The following is a 27190-nucleotide window of genomic DNA, read 5'->3' as shown; positions in this document are numbered from 1 at the left end:
GTCATTACGCTTAACCATAATTGCCGTGAAGCACTTTGCGATGTTTTAACAACATACAACAACAACAAATTGAGTTTATATAGCGTCCTTCATGTCAGGAGGATGTCCCAAAGCGCTGGACAGTCAAGGGTTTGCACCTGAGTTGGGGGTTGGATTCGGGAGGGGTGGGGGCCAAAGGGGTGGGAAAATAACTGAAGGCGTGGTCAAAGAGAAAAGTCTTGAAAAAGAACCTTAAAGGAGACGAGAGAAGGAATGAGGCAAATGAGGGAGGGAGTTCCGGAAGGTGGGGGCAAAAAGGCCTGACTACCGAAGGTGAGACAGATTATTATTATACTCTAGAATTTAGTGGCAAATAGCGAAAATGATTTTTGTATCATGGGGGTGATTGCACTGAGATCTTAACACAAATTGACAGCATGTTGGGTGTGGAGGACAAGACGGAGTGTTTATTCACAGTCTCCAGGTACCAAAACCACATTTACCTAGTAAGAATATGGTGTAAAAACAGCATACCAGTACATTAAACCATTGTCAAGTCAACACAGTACATCTTGATTCTGAAGTGCACAGCCTCAATCTGAGGTAAACTAGACATTACTCAAAAGTTCTACAAAGGAGACACATTCACGGACATTGATAGATCTCCAGTTAACAACAGAATAGTCCTTTGTGTATTTCTTTACATCAAGAAGAACATCACAGAAACACACCGTTCATGTAAACTTCTGATCGGAGGATTTCAAACATTGAACTCACATATTCAAATATTGGCAATTAAACGTATTAAAGCAACTTTTTTCTCTACCAAAATAAATATTATATTGAATTTGATACTTTAATGCAGAACCCTTAAATATATTTCTATATATACTCTCCGGAATTAGGGAATTAGGATGCAAGCCTCCAGGGAGAGAGTGCCCATTCCATTCTAATACATGGGATGCATGGAATTCTCAGCTTGGTTTTGATGGGTTTCCGTGTGCGGCTGACCATAAATATATATAAATATATATATAAATATATATAAATATATACATCAAATAGAGCAAACTAGGTTGGATTGAGAGGAAGACTCTCCTTAAAATTATTTTTATTGCATTTAGACAAAGAGAACAAAATCACAAATAAGGCTCATGGGCTTTGGATCTGAAATCTTTTGCAGCTCTGCTAAACTCCAGGAAAAATGCAGAAAAAAAAGTTTGTCAGCCTTTAAAAACAGTAATGACTTGAAATGGTGCCTGTTATTGGTGCATTATGCATGCTGAGATGGATATTACATCAATAAGATAAAATATCCAAGTGAATTTTAAAGTGCTTTACTTACTATTAATGCATCACTTTGACTTCAATATCGGAATTACTTAATGCCTTAGATCAATGTTTCTGGGACGCTGCCTGTCACTTATGATTCAAAGCTCTTGCTATTTCAGACTATTGAGAATGGCGTTAAATAATTTGCAACACCCTTAATTCCACATAGGAAGCCTTCAGCTCCAACCTCTGTTTGGCCACTGGTCAAAACCAGAGTCACTTTGGGGGGGGGGGGGGGAGATAAACAATTAAATACATTCACACATTAGCAACAACTCCGTTGTATTATCGTGGATGCCTTGCCCTTGCAGTTACAGGTCGTGTCCGAGCCGTTCGATTTCCTCAATCAGGAAATCTATATCTTCCTGTGTTGCTGCTGGGTTTGAGATGACCATGCGGAAGAAATTAACTTTGTCGCCTTGTGGTTGATAACTTACCATTGTGGTCCCAAATGCCATCATTCTGGTTTTAATCTGTGGGGCCACCTGAAATGACCAAAAGTACGTTAGATTGACAAATCTCACTCTGAAGTCAGCAGCCCAGCGATGACACCAGCCAGGTGGCAGGGTTGCAGAAGGTCACACAGAACCAATATGTGACAATAAAACTACTTTAATATGCATTTTATAACCAGTTTAACTACAGTTCCTAAACAAGGGAAGAAAAGGAAGTATCTGAATTAGGGAAGCAACTTGCCAGCGTCTTAAGAAGAAAAACACTATCAAGTTGCTTTCACAATATAATAGAATTTATGTTTATCCCGCTCCTTCCACGTTGGGAGGATGTCTCAAAAGTGCTTCACAATGTTGGATGAGCTGGGGGTGGAAGCTGAGGGGATGGGGAGGGAAAAGATGTCCAAAGCTGGTACATTTAGAGATGTATCTTGAAAAAGAAGGAGGAGAGTGGGACTCTAAAATGTATGGCACTGAATACTGCTAATTTCAGACAAAAATAAGACCGTGGAGAAATTGGTGAGACTTGAGGTCATAGTCTCAGCTGACACACCACTATAGTACAGTAATAATAATAATAATCTTTGCATTGATATAGCGCTTTTCACGTCTTCTAGATGTCTCAAAGCGCTTCACAGCATAGACTGTAAAGTGAATTGACTGTATATTCAATGCCATACATTTTAGAGTCCCACTCTCCCCCTTCTTTTTCAAGATACATCTCTAAATGTACCACTATAGTACAGTAATAATAATAATAATCTTTGCATTTGATATAGCGCTTTTCACGTCTTCTAGACGTCTCAAAGCGCTTCACAGCATAGACTGTAAAGTGAATTGACTGTATATTTGTGGGCAAAACACTATAGCAGGCACAGCCACGATGGGCCGAATGGCCTCCTTCTGTGCTGTATACTTCTTTGATTGTATGAGTACTGTTCCATTGTTAGAACTGCTGCCTTACAGATGAGACATCAACTGAGATTCATCTGTTTGTTTTCAGTTAATGAACCCATGACATTGCGTGAAAATATTTCTGTCAGTACCCCAGCCAACAATTTTCCAGATTAATTGTTGGTTGGAATATGCCTGTTATTGGGACCCTGTTGGTGCAAATGGCTGTCCCGTTAACTCACTGCATTTGAAAATAATTACTTTACAAAGAGTTACACAGGCTCTTACAGACCATTCAGCCCAGCCAATCGTGACGGTGTTCAATACTCTCTATAAGCCTCTAATTCAGAAGCAGTTGTAGACACTTAGACATGATAAGGTGTTACAATAACACAAGTTTGTTGTTTTCTCTGTCTCTGTTTCATTTGTACTGAAAATGTCGAATTCTCGTGTGCGTGTGTGTACAATATATTGAAATTGACTCACCTTCATGAGCAAATTCCTCCTTTCTTCTTTGTCTTGTATGTAACGTACACTGGGAGGTACGTACCAGAAACAGACGTTAGTGTGCTGTGGCTGAACAGGCAGAATTGAAAAAATATATATTTTAGCAGGAAAGAATGGATGGAAGATTTACTTGTCAGAATCAAGTGAATAAAGACTAGAGAAGCTAGGATTGCTCTCCTTGGAGCACAGAAGGTTAAGGGGAGATTTAGTAGAGGTATTTAATTCAAAATTATGAAGGGGATTTGATAAAGTGAACGGGAGAAACTGTTTCCACTGGCGGGTGGGTCGGTAACTAGAAAGACACAGATTTAAGATAATCGTCGAAAGAACCAGAGGGGAGATGAGGAGAAATGTTTTCACACAGCGAGTTGTTCAGATCTGGAATGCACTGCCTGAAGGGGCGGTGGAAGCAGATTCTATAACAACTTTCAAGAAAGAAATGGATAGATATTTCGGGAGGACAAATTTGCAAGGCTGCGGGGAGAGAACAGGGGGATGTGATTAATTTGGATAGCTCTTTCAAAGAGCTGGCACGGGCACAATGTGCTGAATGCCCTTGCTTTATAATTCTATGATTCTATGAATAGCAGTCATACATAAATATTTCTGACTGTAATGTATTTATTCCACAATTATTTCAATAGCTTCTACAATAGAGACCTTTTATCAGTATTAATCAGGAGTTCTGTTATTACGACAATGCCAACAGCATCTTTCACTTAGGAAAAATGTCTCAAAAGCACATTGCAGTAGCCCGTACTGGAAATTCCCAAGGTTATGCTGAAGTGGCACAAAATAAAGGCTCTTAATGTGGGGAAGTTGGGGATGCGTGTAGAAGGTTAAATTTGTCAATCTGATATTTATTATAACGATAACTATTATATTGAGTGTCACATTTTTCACTCTAATATTTCCTGCCGAATAGAATTAAAAAAAAGCTTTTCATGTCATGCCTTGAGAAAGTTGTGGTGTTAAACCTGCAAAATATTATGCTATTTCCCCAGCTCAGCAAATCACAAAGGACATAATAATAATATAATAATAATAATAATAATAATAATTCTTCCATGTGGTTTAGCGCCTTTCACATCACCACAAAGCGCTTCACAGGATTTAATGTGAAGTGTATTTGTGGAAGAATGCAGCAGCCTCATGATGCACAGAAATGTCCCCACAAGCAGCCATGAAACGAACGACAATTTTGTTTGAGGGATTCCTGGAATTGTTTGAAATTACAATACCTTTCCGTCAAACACCATTTCAAATCCTTCTCTGTCTTTTATTTTATTGTACAGGTATTCAGCAAGATCCAGACACTTGTCAATTTGGGCTTCAAATCCCATTGTGCCCTGCAGGAATAATAAAATGCTACATTCAGTTTGCTTTTGCTCAGTTCTGAGGTAAACATATATACTTGAGTCTAAATTGCGAGTTGGGCTAAAAGCTAACGGTGTACAAACACATACAGGTGCAATTTATTCTGTAATTAATCATCACATAACAAAAAGTTGCAGTTTCTGGGCTATGATTTTCTTACAACTTTAATGATAGTTTAATCCTTCTTCAAAGTTTTAAGGAAATAGTGGCCTGGAAACTAAACTTTTTGCAATTTTTAATGACTACAGTGAATATGTGCTCCCTTCTGGTAATACCATTGGAATCGGACAGAGGTTTGGTCAACAGTGACTACAAAATGTACCTTAGCTCTCCACATCAGCCAGAGTTTAAAGATATCCACATGACGGCCACACTGTAAGGCTTTGTCCCCAGTGTCGTAGGAAAGATCATATTGCTTGTCAGTTTGAAAGAGGTAACAGGCGTTCATCTGGTTGCAGCTCTGCAACAAGCCCTGGATCATGTGCAATGAAGAATGTTCAATTTGTCATATTGATAGAAAGGCTGAAAAACACTCTGATTTCAAATAAAACACTACATTCTTCTGAATGTCATAAACATATGCACAAATAGGATTACACACTGCATTCATCAAATACCACTACACACTGCAAATGCCACTGTACACTGCAAATAACACTATATACTGCAAATACCACTACACACTGCAAATACCACTGTACACTGCAAATAACACTATATACTGCAAATACCACCACACACTGCAAATACCACTGTATACTGCAAATACCACTATGCACTGCAAATACCACTACACACTGCAAATACCACTACAGACTGCAAATACCACCATACATTGCAAATACCACCACACACTGCAAATACCACTACACACTGCAAATACCACTGTATACTGCAAATACCACTATGCACTGCAAATACCACTACACACTGCAAATACCACTGTGCACTGCAAATACCACTGTTCACTGCAAATACCACTACACACTGCAAATACCACTGTACACTGCAAATACCACTGTACACTGCAAATACCTCTGCACAATGTCAATACAACTACACACTGCAAATACCACTAGCGTCCTCTGCAAAGTTATTGTGATTCTCTTGTTGCACTCAATCCAAGGCCTTTAGACTACATAGTTCGAGGTTAAATTTGCTTTGTATGATTTTCTTATATTCTATCACCTCAATGTCACTTGATGCCTTGTGGCCCAACTGACTGTATTTAAACAATTGGTAATTTTCCTCTCACTATCTGAGAAACGTTGAGACTAATTGAGATGCTCCCACTGGCCCGTTGCCTTATGTCAACTACCACTTGGTAGCTTCGGTCTGTATGCCCTGAGTACCTTCAAACCCCGTGACCCTATTAACGATTCACAGTCAGTGATTTCGTAAAAACAGCCGGTACCTCTTCTCTGACAAGCAAAGCAGAACACTGAAGAGGAACCCCCATCATTTTGTGTGGATTCCAGGTGACAGAACAGGCCCTGAAACACAAACATCAAGATTTTAAAATGAATTTCACAGCTCATGAGATGATCTGAATGCAATGTCTGGTACTTTAGGGTGATAATTTAGTAAAGAATATGATTAGAGTCACTGTTAGCATACAGGAAGTCCACTTTGGAAATAGAATGCATTGGAGCAGAGCTCCCACAGGCTGGCTTGATGATTTCTGGTTACCAAAAGGTAAACCTTTTACCTCTCAACTCCATTTAGTTTCCAGCGATGTTTTCTAGACATAAGCAGGCCACCACCCCACGCTGCCTGCAGCAATAAAAGAATATTTTGGGAGAATCACTGTTTCTGGTATTTGCTGACATAACACCAGGCAGAAATACACATAGCTGAAGATATTCATAATAACAATGGTTGCATTTTCTATAGTGCTTTCACATCAGTAGGTGTCTCCAAACGCAATGAATGATTTACCGTAAAGTGTGGTGACTGTGTATTTTGTAGGTGAACCCAGCAGCCAATTTGTGTAAGGAATGTCCCGCAAACAGATACAAAGTGAACTTTATCTGCGAGATTGTTAGTCAGGAGTCTGGGAGAAACACCTTTTTGTTTTTGATTCGTGTTATGGGATCTTTAAACCTCACCTGAACAGGTAAACACAGCCTCGGTTTAAAGTCTCATCTAAAGTAAGGCACCTTAGACAATGCAGCACCTCCCAGCTTAGACTATGAGCTCAAAGTCCCGATTTGGTGCTTGACACCACAAGCTGCTATCAACTAAACCAGATTGGTACAAGATGATATTAAAGGGATTGCTGAAGGAACATCCCTGCTGAAATGGACAGGCTCAGGGATCTCCCTGCCATTAGATAATTTGGGGGGAGAAGAAAAAAGGGGTCATCTGTAGTTGGCATGGAATCACTCTCTATTTGAGGAGCGAACAAGAAGGCTTATGACTCTACTCTTGGTGATTCCCACCGTAGAAGAGTGTTGAAGAAAATAAAAAATCTTATTTAAACAAAATGTCTGGCTGTAGACATTGTTTGTCTAAGAACCACCCTTCCCGCCCACTTACAATATGTTTCACTTACATCGACGTGCATCCAGATATTGTACTTTTTACAAATATCAGCGATGGCTACAAGAGGGTCAAAGGCTCCGTAGACTGTGGTTCCAGCTGTGGCACTTACATAGAATGGCACAAACCCCTGCGCAGAATGAGAAAGCATTGAAATGAAGCATTGAAGACAAATTCCAAGATGTTTTTTTTGTTGTCAAATTGGTTTCACTCTGTGATGTAATAAAGTGTATGATTGTGGCATTTGATGTGATAGATATCACACTGTGGGAGATCTCCCATTGCTAACTGCTGTCGGGGACTTTGCTAAAATGGTTTCACCCAATGCAGTTTCTGCAGTTACAGAGCAAGTCACTTCTGTTACTTTGGCTGCTGAGCTGATCCCAGCGTTTCAGGGAACACCAGCTTAGCTCAACTATTAAAGGTTGATTATCAATTCCCAAACCAATTTTTTTAACGTGAATATTCCCAGACTTTCCCGTGGAATGGAATGTCTCCTTGGCGGGACGGAGAGGTAGGGAGGTGCCAGGGCATGAAGAGATTTGTAGACGAGTATGAGGATCTTGTAATCGATTCATTTTGTCATAGGGAGCCAGTGGGGCCTGGCGAGGACTGGTGTGATGAGGATATGGAGTTCAGAGCGGGTGGGTAAATCCTTAGATTTACTGTCCAGCTTATTGTCCAGGGCTGGACCAAGTTCAGAAATGAACCAACCTTCTGTCTGACTTCAAGTATTCTTCTCTCAAGGTCAGATGGAATTATTCTTCCTCTGCAAGTATAGAAAGGTACATTCAAGCATGTTTACCAATGGAGGTGTGACCGAATTGCACCTCTCGTCCATCTCTGGCTTGACTTCACTGCTCAGCAGCACCTTGAGTGCAACATTCCCTTATATCAATCATGCAGGATTGGGAGAAGCCACAGGGGACTTCTCCCAGTTACAGTCAATGGGGAAACCTTCTACCCTGAATTGGGGAGGAGCAGCTTTGAACAAATGATCAAAGATTGAGGGAGAGAATTCTGATTCACTGTCAGAAGCTAACTGAATATTACTGCTTGTGTTAAACCTGGCAGGTATATGATACTCCTTATTCCCAATGTCTAATAGTGCTGGGACTTGGGGAAGTGTATAGGACCAGGTTCTGTGGAAGAACATATAGGTACACTAATAAGCTCACCATTCTTCCCCATTCAGAGACTACAGTACTCTGATAGAAGCTGGCCTTGTCCTAGCCATGAGAGCTAGTTCTGGTTCCTTGATGGACTTCTCCCTACTAAGTGGTCTAAGTGCTCTATTAAAACGTTCAGACCTACATACAATGACCATTTTGAAGCTTGCTGCTGCCCGCAGTGTGTTAGCTCTGGGCTGTCTGTTAGCTGCTAAGTGCCAGTGTCACAGGCACATATAGGCAGACTGTCCACCAGTAGTCCCTTTTCACAAGACTGTAAGAAGAGGCATCCTCTTATTGTCTGGCGAATGGTCCACGCTGCATGTAGCACAGTTTGCTTTGATGATAATGTGATCTACCTTACATCGCACTTGATCAGAACCACTCCGTCCATACCAATCCCCAAGGCTGCAGCTGATTTCTTTATTGAAAAGTGGCTCTGCAAATAACGACACATCAAAAGACTTATATGATAATAATCCGTGTATTATAACAATATTAATAATATTCCTTATATTTGATATAGTATCTTAACATAATCCTTGTTAAGGGGAAAATCTAGGTTGTTGATTCCCTTCACTAGTTAATCTTTACTGTCATATGTTTATTAGAGTACTAGCAAACATTCAAAGAACAAAGTTCAGCTTTACCGTCATGAGCAATGTTCCTAACAAAGATGGCTTATTTGTCAGGCGTTTTAAGAGACTTCCATTGTAAGCATCTTGAACAGATGCTGATGTTGGATAAGGTTTTAACATTCGTAATCAAAAAAAGACATACATGTTCAGACGTGAAGGCAATCAGCTTGGGGATGGCTGCCATTCCCTTCTCTTTAACTTCAGGAAACAGCTTGTAGCGTGCAATCAGCATGGCGTACATGTTTGATATGGCCCCACCTGGAGGAGAACACAATTACTGTCAGCTTGCACAGTAAGTAAGAAGAGACAGTGTGTTAAAACAACTCTTGTCTTGCACATATCACCGACAAGTAGAAAATACTGACAATGGAAAATGTCAACCACGGTGCTTTAACCTTTGGTTCTAGGCCACGGTTCCATTACCTTATTTCTTAATGGAAGAGAGAACGTAAACCTGGAACAATATTCTCAGATATACCAAGGCAGCAGGATAAGAAGTGACACTCACAGCACAGGAAGCATTTCTGTATACAGATATAATGCAACATCTGTACGAGAAGGATGATCGAGACCAAGACAATGGATATATTTAAGAACTGATTGGTAATGTGTTGGCAAGATTGAAGGATTGGATTTCTGGAAGAATCTTGAAAGGTGGGAAGGTGGATGATCAAAGCTATGAAGAAATCATCAATTGCAATCCCCACATTTAATAAGAATATAAAACTACAGAGATGATGCTTAACCTTCATTAGGTGGATCCCAATTTGAGTATTGTGTTGTTTTGGTCATCCCACTTTAGGAAGGATTCCAGAGTACACTATATTTAAGACAATTAGCAAAGAAGCAAAGAGGGATGTTGCAAGGATTTTCTTTTACACAGAGAGTTAAGATGTGGAATGCCTTGCTGGGTGCGATGATTGAGGCATAATTCATATCAGCTTTCAAGAGAGGATTAGATATATAGAACTATAGAAATTTATGTTTAGATGTCTGAAAAGGAATAATTTGCAGGTGTATAGGGAAAAAGCAGGAAAACAGAACTGAATGGATTCATCTTTCAAAGAGACAGTACAGACATGACAACAACAACAACAAAATTACACTTGACAGTGGTGGAGCCGGGCAACATTGCGGAAGTGGGGGAAGGCAGAGCGGGTCATGGCGCAGATGTGGGGTAGAAATGATAGTTGAGGGTCAAACAAGACCCCAAGATTCCGGACTGGCTTAGCAAGGTGGAGTGTGCAACCATGGATGGTGATGCTGTCAGCGCCTGAGGTGAGGAGGCGCTGACGGGAGCCAATCGGGAGGGCCTCAGTCTTGTTGACGTTCAACTGAAGAAAGTTAGTTCTCATCCAGGACTTGATGTCCGACAGACATTCAGTCAGGACAGCAGTGGTCCTGGAGTCAAGGGTGGAGGCAGAGAGGTAGAGTTGGGTGTCATCCGCATACATGTGGAAGTTGACCCCATGTCTGCGGATGATGTCACCAAGAAGGAGCATATAGATATTGAAGAGAAGGGGACCCAGGACAGAGCCCTGAGGAACACTGCATGAGATGGTTCGGGTTGAATGACGAGTTGAATGGCCTTCTGTGTTGTAAATTTCTAGGGTTATATGGGATTACATGGACTAAATTTGCCTCTATTTTCCTCCAAGATGCAGTGTTATTACACTTTATATATCGCCCACAAAATATACAGTCAATTCACTTTACAGTATATTCTATGAAGCACTTTGATATGTTTCTAAGATGTAATAAGGCACTATATGAAATGCAAGGATTACTATTACTATTATTATTATTATTTTTATTATTATTATTATCCAATGAAATGCTTTGAGGTGTGCTCTTGATGTACAAGGGAGAGATTTTTGGAGGGAGTCAGCCAAGTGTCTAACACATGTGGAAACACATCACTATGCTTAAGAGTTTCTAAACCAAACTGAGAATTTCATACATCCAACCTACACGTGCAAATCCCAGAGATAGATTGTTGGAATGGAATGTGCACTCTCTCCCTTTAGAAACGCATCCTACTTCGCTAATTTTGGACAGTATTAGGCGCAGTTTGGCGAGAGCCAAGTCTTGGGGACCCCAGGGTATGTGTTGGGGTTATGCTTGAGTTTGACCAGCTAAAACCACATAGCTTGCCATCGATATCGCAGTCTGGCAAGCTCTCCCACTGCTTGTCCAGCTAGGAACACTATACCTGTTAGGGCTTTGGCTTGTAGGGTTAACATGAATGAATGGGAGGATTCCTGCCCCAGTGACTGGTCTGCCTTTCCAGATCCTGCCGATAAGCTATGCTGACTGTGCTGTCATCAGCAGTGCCCTGGAATACTATGGACCTGCCTGGCTAAGGTGATAGATCAAGTGTAAGTTTTTTTTATTATTTATTGTGTTTGTTAATAAATAAAGCGGACAGCAAACTGTTCAATCCAGGACAGGCATTTGTTCAACATAATTCTCTGAAGGCAGCAAACGTTTGATTTTTCCATGATATAAAATGTGATAAAAATAAGAATAATTTGTCATTAGCTGCATTTACACCAGCAAATGCAACCCAAATAGATCAAAAGAGTATTGGACACTGCAAATATTTTCTTTGTAATTCATTACACTGAAAATTAGTGCAAATTTTTATTATTTTCTTCCCTAAATAGAAGCACTGCAGGAATAAATGAATTCAATCTATAGCAGCTCATATACTCTTCAAAAAGAAAATGTGCGACTATAACACACAATCTTGAGGTTCTATCATTAGAACAGACATTGATCTTTGAGCTCTATTATAATGCGTTGCAATATTGGGAAATTGATTCCTTTTTGATCATAAAAGACAGATGTTTTAGCTGTCCTCCCCACCTCCAATCTGTCATTAAATCAAGAATCGTTCTGATAACAATTCAACGTTGACGCAATAAAAGGATTAAAATTTGCAGTAATCTCCCATTCCTTGTATTAATTAGTACAAGGAAGAAACACCTGCAAATTTTACCTTAATGTCTGTGGATGTGTTTTTAACTGCAAACCTTCTTCCCTCCTCTTACTAAACATTTACCATCAGTAATCCTTCATTATTTATTCTATGTTTGGACCCCTACAGGAACCGATGTCATTGATATACTGGAACCCTGCTGCTCCTTTGCCTATAATATGACCTGATTCACAGACTCAGTGGAAGATAGTTCAATTTGTAGATAACACTGACTGGGGGGAATAATAATAATCATGCTTACATTCGATATAGCCCCTTATCACATTGTCGAGGAGTCTCAAAGAACTTCACACGATATACTGTAAATTTTGTGGGTGAAATGTGGTAGCCATTTGACAGCAATGTCCCACAAACAGCCATGCAATGAGTGACCAATTTTCTTTATTTGGGGGATTTGCACAAATTCTGGCCTCGAATGCATGAGGGGGCTGCCCCAGAGGCAATGCAAATGAAAGTAATGAAGATGATCTCCACTGTTAGAGGAATCAGGTTCAAGTAATTATTTGACAAACTTGGGCTCTTCAGTCTTGAAAAGAGACATCTGCGAAGGGACCTTCTGGAGGTATATGAGATTTTAAAGAGAATTGAGAAAGTAAATTCACAATAATCTTTTCAGATCTGTTGAAGCAGCAGAACAAGAGGACAAAGGTTTAGAATTGCTAAGAGCAATTTTAGAACAAACACCAAAAAGTATTTCTGTATCCAGAGGGTAATTAATGACTAGATAACCATGAAGGCTGGCTTAGACCAGGGTCCTGGACTTATTTAAAAAAAACAGCTTGATGCTGTGAAAAGTAGACAGTAGGGTGGGCATTTTGGAAGCCAGTTTTCCGCAGTTGTTAAAAAGAAACAACTTCCAAATTAAGACCGCATTTAAGAATTTACCACATTTCTGCACAGTCTTAAAATTGATGACAAAACAGCTTTACAGATAAAATGGAATTTCAGGCTTTAGCTGTCCAAAAGAATCAAGCCCATTTGCTTTTGGACTGAGCGACCAGATAATACATCCTCCCCGGATTAAATTAACTTCCTTGTTAATTTAACTGCACAAAGAGTTTGGAATCCCGGAGAGACCTTGAAGGGTCATATACCAGGTGAGAATATTCCGTCTCCACATCCTCCTGGCCAGCCGATCATTGCCCTCATCTTCTTCAGGGTGATGTACTCCAACAGAACAAACACTGGGGCGATCTCGTATGTGAACCTGAGGATAATTTGTAACATAGAAAATATATTACCCACTGAGCACATTACTGTCTGTTCGACAAAGATGATTATTTTAAGCACTGAAAAGCTGCATCCATATATTATCATGTCAAAGTATGATAGTATATAACAATAAGAATGAAGCCCCAAATTATTACAATATCTGATGTGGGGCTGCTTACTATTAATAATAATAATAATAATAAATAATCCTTACATTTGGTATAGCGTCTTTCAGGTCAGAAGGATACTACAAAGCGCTTCGCAGAATATACTGTAAAGTGGAGTGACTGTGTATTTTGTGGGCTGCTACTCATGACCCTAATTGTCAGGACGCCGTCAGGAGAAACTCCCTTCTCTTCTTGAATAGCGCCGTGGGATCTTGTACATCTCATCCGAAGGACGGCACCTCCAACAACGCAGCAGATCCCCAGCACTCCATTGGAGTGTCAGCTTAGACAATACGAAATTCCAAGTCCCAATGTGGGAATTGAACCCACAACCTTCTGACCTAGAGATAAGAATGCTACCAATTGAGAATGCGTCAATATGAGGGATATTAATTCTGGGGCAGAAAACAACTGCTCCTTTGACCATGCAATTTCAGTTTGCAGCACTCTCAGGTCAGGTCGATATTTGGGCCTGTTGCATGATGATTGTAGGCTAACTCGAGTATCTATCTTCTTGCAGTTGGAAATCCCTCTGCACAGTGTAGCCCCATTATAATGTGCTTCATTATAGTGCAATTTCAGTTATAACGCCATTATACTGTGGACTCCATTCACTGCGCATGAACACTTCCATACATTTACTGGCTTTGCACAGCAAAATGGCCAAACAGGTCATTGGTTTACCGGTGTCACCACTTCTTGCTTTGATGTACACGGGCAGAAAACAGAAGTGATGTTGGTTGTGACCCTATCACCTGGAGTTTGTCAATTTTTCCTTCAGTGCGGGAACTGGCCAGCACACAGGAAGTAAATGGGTTGGCTTCACTCATGCACAGTCAATATATTCTAAACTAAAAAACTTTGGGATATTTTAAAAACAATTAGAATTTTGACATTTTATTTGGGATTTTGGGTGGCTTTGTGTCTGTTATCAAAAAATCTCAGACTGTCCCGATGGTAACATGTAAATTCATCGATTGGTCAGGGGAATTACTGTCTCAAATATTAGACTTCTGGATGGTCAGAGAAAATGGTAGTCTTGGGTCTATCTTAAGATATGTTCACTACAATAGTAAACAAATGGATGAACCCTAGTCTGTCCCTGGTGCTTCATATGGAAAAGTCTACAAACTGACAGGGAACCTGATGCCTTTGTACCAAATACTCACCACCTACTGCTGTGTTGCTCACATACCAAGTCTGTTCCAATAACCACACCCTGTATACCATTCCCAGTATCCTTTCAACTGTTCTAACCAGTCCACATTGGTTCTTAATTAATAATAATAATCCTTGCTTTTGATATAGTGCCTTATCACGTCTTTGAGACGTCTCAAAGCGCTTCACAGAATATACTGTAAAATGAATTGACTGTATATTTTGTGGGTGAACGTGACTGTTATTGGCTTTTAATTGAGTGTTGTTGTTTCCTAAATGGATCTCTCGACAGCCTTGATGGGCAGCCAGGTAGATTAACATGGACAATTCATAAAAAAATCCTCTAGATTATTGGTGAAAGATAATCTTACATGTTGATTTCAGGGTAATAAACGCATGATCAATACATTTTGGGCTGGAAACAAGTGTCTAGTTTGTAAAAAAATAGCAAACATCACATCAGATTAGGACAACTTTAAGGGCAAAGAAGTTTTGTTGATGCCAATTATCGAGTATGTAAGATCACAGGTATGAATAAATAACTAAAGAGATAGTAAGTATAAAAGTGGAGTCCTGTAGCTCAGTGGTTAGAGCACTCGCTTTGCAAGCGAGAGACCTGAGTTCAATTCCAGGCAGAGGGCGAAACCTTGGGCAAGTTTCCTTACTCCACACAGAGCCTAATAATAATCCCTCCAAAACCAAAAACAATAATAAATTGGTCATTTTCAATCTACGACTGTTTGTGGGACATTGCTGTGCACAATTGGCTGCCGGGTTCGCCCACAAACATACAGTCAATTCACTTTGCAGTGTGTTCTGTGAAGCGCTTTGGGACGTCCTCCCGACGTGAAAAGCGCTATATCAAATGCAAGGATTATTATCATTATTATTATTATTATAAAGATCTAATCCTCAGCTTTCTGCCCTCACAATGTACATTTCGCAGGACTACCACTTCCAGAAATCATAGAAGGATAAAGCACATTGTTTACCTTTCTATGTTCTACATCTCGTCTGTAGAGACCATATCCCATTTCTGCCACAAGAGGGATCTATGTGCCTTTCCAAGGTGACTTGTGCTTCAAAGAAAACTTGCAATTGAATTCTATTTATAGATAACTCCGGGGAGCAGGCAGTCAATTTGTATAAATTTAGAAAGAATAGCCACAGCCAGAACACATCTCATTGTGCTCTGTGGCTGCTGGTGAGGGTTGACAGAGTAGCCAAGGAGCGTAGAAGCCGGGAGCTAGGAACAGTCAGCGTCACAAGTAGAGATATAATCGTATCCCACTGCCGCGGTGACGTACACAACTGCATACGTACACATTTCTTTTGAACTGGACTACCGTTATATCATTTTAAGTTTTTTCTGTAATCTTCTCAGTTACCCTACAATCAGAGAGCAGGGGCTGGTCAAGTCACAGCAGAGGAAATCCTGCTAATTGCTTTGCTTCAACTTTGTGATTTGTAATCTGCATTTCTCCCGTTCTTCCAGTTATATATTTTTTGTAGAATAATAGAATCTTACAGCACAGAAGGAGGCCATTCGGCCCATCGTGCCTGTGCCGGCTCTTTGAAAGAGCTATCTAATTAGACCCCCTCCTCCGCTCTTTCCCCATAACCTTGAACTTTTTTTCTTTTCAAGTGTGTATCCAATTCCCTTTTGAATGTTCTTATTGAATCTGCTTCCACCAGCCTTTCGTGCAGTGTCTTCCAGACCGTAACAGCAGTTATAATGCAGTAAGTATTGAGGACTGAAGCACTAATGGGAACCAGAGGAAGCAGAGGAGCTGTACCCCCCAACTCCCAGTGGGTGGTTATACAATAAGTACTGCTAAGTAGCAAAGGCAGAGGGACAGGTTGCCTTGTTGTCAGGCAAAGGTGAGCATCAAAAAGTGGGCATATTTTAAAATGTAGCAAAACCTAATTTAATATTGGGTAACGTTGACAGATCATTTCTCCAACAATAACATGGCAGAGGCATCGGTATATGAACCTTTATAGAAAGCTACAAAAGTATACTCAGCATCTCTTTCTAATAGGAATACCCTACAGTAACGTGAGATTTTAGTCAAGGGGCTAAAGACTAAGCCAAATGTAGTCTAGTCTGACATATCAATGCAGCACCTCTCCAGCCCTGTATTGGATTGTCAGCCTAGATTAGGAGTTCACAATCCTGTCATGGGGCTTGAACCCACAAGCTCTGACTCGGAGGCAGGAATGTGACTGACTGAGCCAGGCTGACACTTAAAGGCTGGGAAGTCTGAAAGTTGGGTTTGCGAGGTTTGAAGCGTCGGCTTGCGAGATTTGGAGAGAAAGCCATACAAACTGTGAAAGGAAATATGGCAACAACAACAACAAATTAATTTTTTTGTATACAAATTAAATTTGTATACAGACGTTCATGTCGGGAGGATGTCCCAAGGCGCTGGACAGTCAGGGATCCGCACCCGAGCTGGTTGGGTTCAGGTGGGGTGGAGGGCGCGGAGGGCAGAGGTAGGAGGGTGACCGAAGGCATGGTCGAAGAGGAGGGTCTTGAGACAGGTCTTGAAGGACGCAAGGGAGGGGGCAAGGTGGAGGGACTGTGGATGGAGTTCCAGAGGGGGCAGAGAGGCTGAGGGCCTGTCAACCAACGATGGGGCGGACAAGGCAGGGGACGTGAAGCAGGCCAGATTAGCTAAGGGAATAGGAGGTCATAGAGGTAGGAAGGAGCAAGGCCGTGGAGGGCGTTGAAGATGAGGACCAGAAGAGAAAATGAATGCTGATGGGGTTTTCTCCCTACTAAATGAAACAATTGTGGTATGAATAAAACTTACTGAACTCATTAACATGATCATTAACACAGCAGCTAGAGTCAAAAACGGGAGAGAGTTCAAATACTGATCAACGACTGCTGAGTCAAACTGAAGTGATGCAGAATGATTAGACCAACTCAGTGGTGTTCACTTACAGCTCCAAGCATCCTCAACTCAATTGCTATCCCGAACATTAAACACACCATGAAGGCAAATACCAGGATCAAGATAACTTACCTGTACTCAAAGACCATCCAACATTTGGGTGTCAGCCTTGGCTCAGTTGGTAGCACTCTTGCCTTTGAGTCAGAAGTTTGTGGGTTCAAGCCCCACGACAGGATTTTGAACCCATAGTCTGGCCTGATGTAATTTGGTATTGTTGTCGACGTTTCAATGCAGTTTAGGAAGTGCACTGCATTGTTGGAGATGCCGTCCTTCAGATGTGATGTTAAACCAAAGTCCTGGCTACCTGTTCAGATGGATGTTAAAGATCCCAGGCCACTATTTGAAAAGATCCTATTTGATCCCAGGCCACTATTTGACCAATAATTCCCCAAATAAAATTGATCGTCCACTTCATGGCTGTTTTCGGAACCTTGCTGTTTGCAATTTGGCTGCTATGTATGTCTAAAATATAAAGTCACTGCACTTTACATAAAATCATGTGAGGTGCTTTGAGACACCTTTCCAATGCGAAAGGAGCTATATAAAATACTAGTAATATTATTCTACCTCATGTTATATTCTGTAACCAGATGATACTGTAACTTATGGCCATTTGTACCTTATTCTGGGAACAGCGAGCACTATATTCTTTGGCCAATGATACTGGTTTTGTAATCAATAGTACTGTATTATGTGGCTGGTGGTTGTATATTCTGTAGCTAGAGATATTACATTCTACAGCCAGTGTGCTGCATTATACTCCACCCAATCCTATTAATAGTGTTTATTAAAATGTAGGCAGCTGGGTGGAGTTCTGCACCATTGATTTAGAAAGGGCAGAGGGGAGAACTCCACCTACTGGCTCTGAAGTCAAAAATAATAATATTATTTGCATATAATATAGCAACTTCCACATTTGGAGGATATTTCAAGACACTTTAAAGGATTTACTGTAAAGTTGTGACTGTGTATTTTGTAGGTGAGCGGAGCAGCCTATTTGCACACAGGGATGTTCCTTAAACAGCCATGAATGGAAATCACCAATTTGTATCTGGTTAGGGATTGTTGGTCAGGACACCAGGAGAAACTCTCTACTCTTTTCAAATAGTGCCATGCAATCCACTTGATCAGGTAGACGGGATTCCTCTACCCACCCCCTTACCTCAGCTGGCTCTTGCATTCCGCAAGTACCTCATCCTCTCTGCTCCGACCATGCTTTCAGCCATTACAACCCAAAACACTGGAATCCTCTATCTCATTCCTTCTGTCTTGCCTCCTCCTTGTCCATCTTCAGATCACACCTGAAGAACTTTCTCTTTGACTTGGTCTACGGTTACCTCCCTCCACTCTCCAACTCGGTGTCAAGCTCTGCCACTGTCAAGTGCTCCGAGATGCTACTTCATCTGAAGGACGATCTATAAATCCAAGTTGTTGCTGTTTCTATACCCATGTTCTTGGCCTAGATCAGGAAACTGACCATATAAATATAATAAAATGCGTTCCCTTCCTCACCTTTTTCAAGGTCGATCTCAAGACAACAACAACAACAAGAACAAGATTCCATTTATAAAGCGCCTTTCACGTCAGGAGGACGTCCCAAGGCGCTGCACAGTTGGGTCATGACCCGAGCAGGGGGGAAATGGTCAGGGTGAGGGGAGGGAAGGGAGGGAGCGAGGAGGGGGGAAATGGTCAGGGTGAGGGGAGGGAAGGGAGGGAGCGAGGAGGGGGGAAATGGTCAGGGTGAGGGGAGGGAAGGGAGGGAGCGAGGAGGGGGGGAATGGTCAGGGTGAGGGGAGGGAAGGGAGGGAGCGAGGAGGGGGAAGAGAGTCGAGAGGGGAGCTGAAGGCTCGGTCAAAGACCTACTCCCTTGACCTTGCTTGGGGTCATCTTTCCCCTCCACACCTCCTTTGCCTCCCACTCCCAGTTTGGGTACCAAGCCAGAAGTGTCAAGAGCCTTGGGACATCCTCTGGACATAAAAGGTGAAACAATCCAACACAAACAAAAATTTGTATCGCATTGACTATATAAAGTTGGTTTCCTGTCAGTTGTTCTTTTCATCAGAAAGTGATCAGCTGCCGGGGGGAGGTGGGGTGGGTGGAAGCTGCTAGCATTACACTGAGTGAAGGTAGTGAGACAGAGTAGGAGCACTTTATGTAGTGTAGCGTAAAGCTGAGACAACATTGAAATTATTCACTTACATGTTAGTGTTAGCAGTGGAGGTGAGCCAATCAGCAGCGAGGCCAACCATGTCTAATCCTGTTGAAAGCTGGTTGAAATATCTAGGATGACCTATGAGCAAACACACAGCGAAGGTTAGCTTTACCGATGTCAAAATAATAACCTGAGCCAAGAGGGTTGTGAGGTCAGATACCTGCAATAAGCCTTTGCCAATAGAGACCCAAAATAATTTCTCTGTTGAGTAATGATAATTATATCTGATTTTCCATGTGAATCTCTAAACAATATGATTGCTGGAAAATACAACCCTGTTTATATTACAGAACAAACCATGAAGGCAGTCCCACCATCATCAGTGGAACATAGAAAAGGAGGTGTGAAAAAAACAGTATCAGAAGAGGAATGAGTACAGGTTACAGGCAAAGCAGCAATAAACAAGGCAAACCAGAATGCTGGGATTTATTGTTAAATCAGTTGGTTTAGATGCCCAGATGTCACACTCAGGCTATACAGTGCTCTGTTCAGACCGCACCTTGAATACTGAATATCGTTCTGATCACTGACACAGCAGGGAGCTGCCTAGCCGCTAGAGGTGGTCCGGAGGAGAGCAGCGAGGATGATCCCAGTGTTAGAGAAATAACCTGTGAGCAATGATTAAAGAAAGCTAGGGCTCTTCAGTCTTGAGAAAAGACAACTCAGAGGGAACTTCACAGAGACAATATTTTAAATAGGATTGAAAAAGCAAACACGGAATGCTTTAGGATGTGACAAGACAGCAGAACAAGAAGATATATGCTTAGAGTTGTAAAGGGCAATTTCAGGACAGATACCAGGAAGTTTTTCTTCACACAGAGGGGAAACCAATGATTGGAATAGGTTGCCAGGAAAGGTGGTAGAGGCCAGGACATTAGACTCATTTATAAAACAACTTGATTCGGTGATGAGACGCTATGGTGGGGTGGGTATTCTAGAGGGATGAGATTAATGGGCCTAAGCATGTTCTTCATCGAAGCTTTTGATCCTGTGAATACGCCAACAGCCCATGAAGGCTGTTCCATAGCCCTTACTTGCTTTGAGACATTAGGATGACATGTTAAGGCCATACATTCAACTGCAAAGATGATTTGGAGGATTATAATGTAGATGAGGAAGCATCATTGCCTCAGGAGGTGCTTATAGATGAATGTGGTTTATTATTGTTTCTAGGAGGTCAAAGAGATAAAGAGTGTAATCCGCTGCTGTTTGGTGGCTAGCAGTGTCTCCCAGCAGTAAAATTGAGTTTTTTAAAATAATAAATGGATTTGATAGGGTAGATAGAGGGAAACTATTTTCTCTGGTGGGGGAACCCAGAACAAGGGGGTATTATCGTAAAATTAGAGCTAAGAGCTATTTAGGAGTGAAATCAGGAGGCAGTTTTTCACCCAAAGGGTAGTGGAAATCTGGAACTCTCTGCCCCAAAAGGCTGTGGATAACTGGATCCCTTCAAACACTACGTATTTGGAGGCAATCACGGCAGCCAACTTGCGCACAGCAACATCTCACAAACAGCCATGAAGTGGATGACCAATGTTAGCTGGAGAATTGTTGGCCAGGTTCAGTGCCAGGTGCTGCAATGAAATGTGCGTGCAGTACGAATGACTGCATCGCAAAACACCTGCGATGGCACTGGAATGTGCTTGGCAGCATGGCGTGTGTTACGCGATGATGTCGGTGGCATGTGGGAGGAGGGAGGAGGGGGCTGATCCATACGACCCAGTGAGGACGGAAGCAAAAATGTGGAGGTGATAAGCTTGATGTCCGGATGCTAGTAGCAATCTTTTTTGAGCTGCTCTTCCTTCCTCCAGATTGTTTACAGAACTCATCCACGCCGTAACAGCCTGTAAAAAATATATGTTACATGGTCCAGCATTTAAAGACTTTACTGCTGCTGTCGCTGAATGCAGAGCACCATTATGTCGTATAACTGCTGCAAATCAGCTGCTATTTACAGCCATTAGCTTCAGGAACCATGGTAACACCAGTTAATTAATATTCAAGGCACACGTTGGGTTCTTTTTACTCTGGTAAGAGCGTTGCAGAAAGGACAACAAGAGAGAAAGGACCTGAAAACCTGAAAAAAACATAATAGGCCTTCGAAACTTGTGAAAAGATCAGTAATATGATTTTGTTTCAAAAGAAGGGTATTGTTAACTCACATTGGCTCTGATTATTATTGTAATTGAACTAATCATGGAACCGACTGCTGAGGTGCTTGTTGTTAATTCACTGCACATGCTGGGAAACTGAATAGTTTGAATAGTCAGTTAGCGACAATCAAAATGTGAGTCAGTGACGCTCAAAAAGACACACAATTTACGTTGTCCTAAGATCATTCTGTTCTAAACTTTAAGGTTGTGCAGAATTGAGGTAAATTCTTTAATTCAGTCTTCATTTGAAAGCTGTTCTTGAAAAGAACTGGCTTCCAAATTAAGATTGAGAATTTTCCTAATTTTGAGTGATCATAAAATTTAAGATAAACTTGATTCGCAGACAAATTACAGGCATTATGGTATAGTTCGTCCTTTGACTATTCTCGTGTGATCACTGAATGCTTCTGAATGACATGTTTTCCCTTATAGTTCTCTTACTGCTGCCTTGCCTATTACATGTCCCCTTCCACTGAGACATTGGGACGGTATTGACCGTACATTTTGCTACGTTTGCCAACAATGCCGCTCTTTAATGTGATCAGGTATGTGTGCGTCCACGAGCCAGAACGGACACATTGCAAATGGACTGGGGACACGAGCTCTCAATACAATGATAGCTTGAAGGGCCAAGTAATAATAATTTGGTCACTCACTCCATGACGGTTTGTGGAACACTGCTGTGCACAATTGTCTGCCGCATTTCTCCCACAAAATATATCTAAAATTAACTTTACAGTATATTCTGTGAAGCCATTTGAGACATTTCAAATACATTTTAAGGTGTTATATCAAATGCAAGGATTATTATTATTAAGGAAGCATGAAATAAATGGACTGCAAAGCAGCACGTTAGAAGGATTATATTACATTCCTTGTGACAGAGCACTGATCATACGAAAGGTTTATCTTCCTCCCCTGTCCTCCGCCCAACATATTCCAACACTGTACAGTGATCCATTTGAGCACTGGCAAGACTGTGGAGAGTCTGAATATGAGTCAAAGTTGAGATTCAAATGCAACACTGAAGATAGTGCTACCAGGCTTACAGAATGAGTGCTGTTAATAAATGGCCTGTCACTGGAGTAGATATTATGATTTTCATATTGCTTTGAATGTCAGGCTTGAGTTCAGGCAGTGAATGATACTCCGATCCAGCAAACCTGCACGATGCATTGTGCATTCCCTATGCAGTTCTTAAACTGCTGAAATCACGCACCATCCGTCTCAAATGTAGTTACATTTTGTGAGTGAATTTCAGTTAAAGGAAAACACAGTGATATATATATATGTGACAATTCTTACACAGCACTGCGTCACTTGATGTAACCACAGATAAGGTTGGGGACAGTAGCAGTTTCATGGAGTGCTCACTTTAGCCCTTATTATCGAATCATTGATTTAAATAATAGAGACAATTCTATGTTCGCGCCTCTCAATACCTGTTTTCACGGCGTATTTTAAGGTGGTCCTGCAGCTCATCAAAATGTCTTCTAAAGTGTTTGGCTGCTCATCCAACTCCCAGTTAAATCCTTCCAGGAGATCATTGGGGTAGTGGAAATCTATTACTTTTGTAGATCTGTCAAAGCTTTTCAAAATGTACTGCAGTAGAATGTCCATAAGTTGTTCCAAAAAAGCAAATGTAACTCCTTCGCCACTGTCTGCCGGCAGGAGGTCTGTGGAAACAAGAAAAGAAAAGAGACAGGCCATCATTTGTTTGCTTCACTGTCCTGTTTCCTCCCTTTTGCCTGCGCTGGCAAATGCTAATCCTTTTTTATTCTACCCTTTTCTAATCTGCAATTCCTGCATTGTTATGTTTGATCCTTACTTATTCCAAAACATGAAATCTAATAATACCGGGGAGAAAATTTGGACCATTGTTAGTCAACACATCAGTGAAATGTTTGTCCCTTTGATACCTTTGATTTACAATCAAATGTATCAACAGGTCTCTGCCCTATCCCCAACTAAACATACCCATCAAAAAATACCCACCCTACTGTCAGCACACCAAAGTAACAATGTTTTTATTTTAATTGAGTCCAGTTTGCTGGCCTCACAACACATTCCAGTTGTTAATTGCTCTGGACAGACTTCAGCAACTTCAGGACAGACAACTGGGAGAAAAACTTCCAGGTGTCTGTCCTGAAATTGCTCTTTGCCACTCTAAATCTATGTCCTCGTTTTCTCTCGTCTCGGTGCATACTAAAGTACTGGATTGTTCTGGGTTTACATTTTCAATTCCATTTAAAATGTTATACATTTCTAAGATGCCTTCTCTCAAGACTAAAACTACACACACAGAATCAATATCCACATCGCTTCCATATCCAGATCTGCTGATCCCAATTAATGTACATATCGTGCTCTCTAACATATGACAAAATGATCATCAATTCTTAATCAGATTTGTTTTGTGGCAGACAAATCCTTGGCTGGAATAGATTGATCATGATTGCAACATGCTGAAAGTATACTTAAATGACAACTTGTTACTTCACATTAAGAAGTTTCACAGTTACCCTTTATAAATGACAACTGACAACTACAACAGCATTTTATAATGTATCCAATCTACTTTGTACCCCAATCATTTCTTAACCTGTAGGAATACGTACAATGTTTAAACTATGAAGAGAAAAATGGTTCCACATCATTGCTTTGAGCATTAGCACTTACTTATCTTTGCACCATGTACAAGGTTACAACAGAGTTTTGCAAGGTCTTGCTACCACACAGAGGAAAGGGATACAGCATGTCACACTGATTTTCTGCCAATTGATCCATCTTTCTTCCATACCAACCCTATCGTCTTCTGACATGGCAACCATTTTAACACCTCGGCCATCCTGCAATATATTTCTCTCAAGCGGAACAATCTCTAATATAAAGTGACATCTTCCTTAGCAAGCGTTGCTTCCGACTCCTTTTCTTCGACAGAAATTGTATCAGCCTGTCCAACATTTTGTAACGGGTCCTTCACTTTAGCGCTCATCTTTTTTACATTCCATTCGAACAATAAAAGCAACTTATATTTATATGTCGCGCTTTTCACATGAAAGAAAATTCAAAAAAGAGCTCAAAAACTATAGTGTTGGACCTCGAGGAGGAGAATAAGAGATATAATGATGTTGACCAAATGCACAGCTGACGAGGTATGAGTTTAGGAGGTTTTGGAAAGCGAGTTAGTAAGGTAAAGTGATGGCAAAGTTCCAGTGGATGTTGGCATGGTTGCTGAAGGCCCAGCAAGGGGGTTTGAAATTTGCATAATACCAGTCAGAAGAGAGAAGGTTACGGGCCTGAACATTGGGCTAGAAGATATTGCTTAGGTAGAGTGGAACGAGGCAATGGAGGGATATGAAGATCAGGAGATGGATCTTAAACTCAATCTTTAAAGTATTGGGAGTCAAATGGAGCTCGGTGAGTATGGACGTAAATTGTGTGCAGAGTTTGTGTTGTGGGTTACTAGATCATTTCAAGCTTCTGATAAATGGAGCTAGACAGGCCAATGAGGAGAACATTGGAAATGTTCTGATTTATGTCTGATGGTGGAGCTCCTGAACCTACACCCAATATTCCAAATCACCAATAACCTATACAAGGTGACAGTAATTTATTTATATTTACAGTCAAATGCTCCCAAGATGCAACCTAGTATTTGATTAGCTTTGTTGACAGCAGCAAGCCTGCTGGTAACCTTCATCGAATGATCAATAATCACATCCAAATCCGTTTCCTCCATCAACTCTGTCAATATATGCAATTTCACTAATCCTTTTTCCAATATGCATTGCTTTGCATTATTTACAATTAGATTGGATCCCAATCTTCTTGAATTCCGTTATTCTTCCTTATTGTTTCACTTGTTCACAAACCTTGGAGCACCAGAACATTTCACAATAGAGTATTAGAAGTGCTCTCTTCCAAACCATTTATGAACAGTACAAACAATCAGGGACAATTCCAATGTTTATTGAGTTTATTTCTATTTATCATCGCCTTCTACTGAGTGTGTTGAAGCCCCACATCACGACTTTGAATCCAGAGTCTAGGCTGATACTCCAATACAGTACAGTGATACATAAATCACTCTGCCAGGCTACAATAAAGTTTTTTTTATCATCAATTTGTGTATCACTTTGCATGTTAATATCTTATGTCACCACAGTTGATGAGAATATAGTAAAGCAAATATACTTTGATAAGAACATGTGTAAAATTGAGAACAAACAATGAATATGTTGTTATTCCTAACAGCGTCCAGTAATCTTTCTAAAGCACTCTGGACACTACCCGGCTGAGGGGTACTATATAATTGCAAGTGCATCAAAGTCCCACAAAGAGCCACAAAATGAGAGAGCAATTTATCTGGCAACTTGATAGTCAGGACAAACTTCCTTCTCTTTTTGAACAGTGTCATGGAATCTTTACATGGACAAGCAGTCAGGACTTCTGTTTAGCATCTTGTACAAAGGAGCAGCAGGAAGGTTGCCAGACTGGGCTCTGGCTCTAAAATATTGGCAAGTCTCAAACTGGGTCTTGAACCCACTCATTCTAATGCAATGGCAAGCATGCTATTAACATAGCCAAGCTGACAACCAGCTTGTTGCATTTTCAGTCGGCAACCTGTTTCATGTAAATGCTTACTTTGACATGTTTCAACAAAATGGTTAATCCAATTTACAATATTCACACGTGAGTTGCTCCCCTGACCTGGAAATTCAACCCCATTGTCCACCAGAGGCAACCAATAAAGTTTGTGTTACAAATAGAAGTGGCACATTTGTGCCTCTCACATTGGTTCAGGATTTTTTACCCTGTGTTTAAGTAGTTCTGGGAGTTTCTTTGCTCTAATGCCATTAAAGTGCAAAAGTTCCATTCCCCAGAACTCTTGCTTTGACCATTCAGAATTAAATAAAAGGAATGAAATTGCTCTCTCTGGTGACTTGGTTTGCATATTTACCAGGAATATCAATAATTGAGTATTCTGTAATTCACAGGAACTGTTCAATGCACATTACTGGAGAGAGAGAAAAAAAAATTGGTCGTACACTTTGTGATTGTTTGTAGGACACTGCTGTGTGAAATTGGCTGCCATGTTTGCCCATAAATCACATAGTCACTGCACTTTATGGAGTCCTTTGTGGAGTCCTGCAGTTCAGTAGTTAGCAGTTCGCAAGCGAGAGGACCTGGGTTCAATTAACGGGCAGGACAAAACTTTGGGCAAGTTTCCTTACTCCACACGTCTCTGTTTGCCGAGCAGTAAATAGGAAGTCGGTTGTTAGTTGATTGGTGAATCGCTTTTCCAGGAGTAATAATCGCTTCAAAAAAAAAATTTGGTCACTCAATCTACGACTGTTTGTGGGACACTGATCTGTACAATTGGCTACCACATTTCGCCCACAAAATATACGGTCAATTCACTTCACAGTATATTC

General features: G+C 40.9%; 1 protein-coding gene across 1 annotated transcript in view; it reads right to left on the bottom strand.

Annotated features, from left to right (window-relative positions):
• Window positions 1-987: 987 nt before the first annotated feature.
• gad2 (glutamate decarboxylase 2) overlaps window positions 988-27190 on the bottom strand; it is a 39092-nt gene continuing 12889 nt past the window's right edge. Inside the window, exons 4-16 of the mRNA XM_042331903.1 lie at window positions 23195-23428; window positions 19587-19677; window positions 12985-13097; window positions 9032-9147; window positions 8611-8690; window positions 7797-7851; window positions 7096-7212; window positions 6250-6314; window positions 5956-6034; window positions 4864-5013; window positions 4406-4513; window positions 3144-3233; window positions 988-1796 (exon numbers count right to left, since the gene is read on the bottom strand). Of these exons, the coding sequence (XP_042187837.1) occupies window positions 1623-1796; window positions 3144-3233; window positions 4406-4513; window positions 4864-5013; window positions 5956-6034; window positions 6250-6314; window positions 7096-7212; window positions 7797-7851; window positions 8611-8690; window positions 9032-9147; window positions 12985-13097; window positions 19587-19677; window positions 23195-23428 (1472 nt within the window). The 3' untranslated portion in view covers window positions 988-1622. The remainder of the gene's footprint in view (window positions 1797-3143; window positions 3234-4405; window positions 4514-4863; window positions 5014-5955; window positions 6035-6249; window positions 6315-7095; window positions 7213-7796; window positions 7852-8610; window positions 8691-9031; window positions 9148-12984; window positions 13098-19586; window positions 19678-23194; window positions 23429-27190) is intronic.

This window comes from Callorhinchus milii, unplaced genomic scaffold (assembly GCF_018977255.1).
Source record: "Callorhinchus milii isolate IMCB2004 unplaced genomic scaffold, IMCB_Cmil_1.0 Scaffold2, whole genome shotgun sequence".
In the NCBI taxonomy this organism is placed as follows: domain Eukaryota; kingdom Metazoa; phylum Chordata; class Chondrichthyes; order Chimaeriformes; family Callorhinchidae; genus Callorhinchus; species Callorhinchus milii.
Note: the sequence above shows the minus strand (reverse complement) of the source record. Positions and strands in the feature narration are given on the sequence as shown.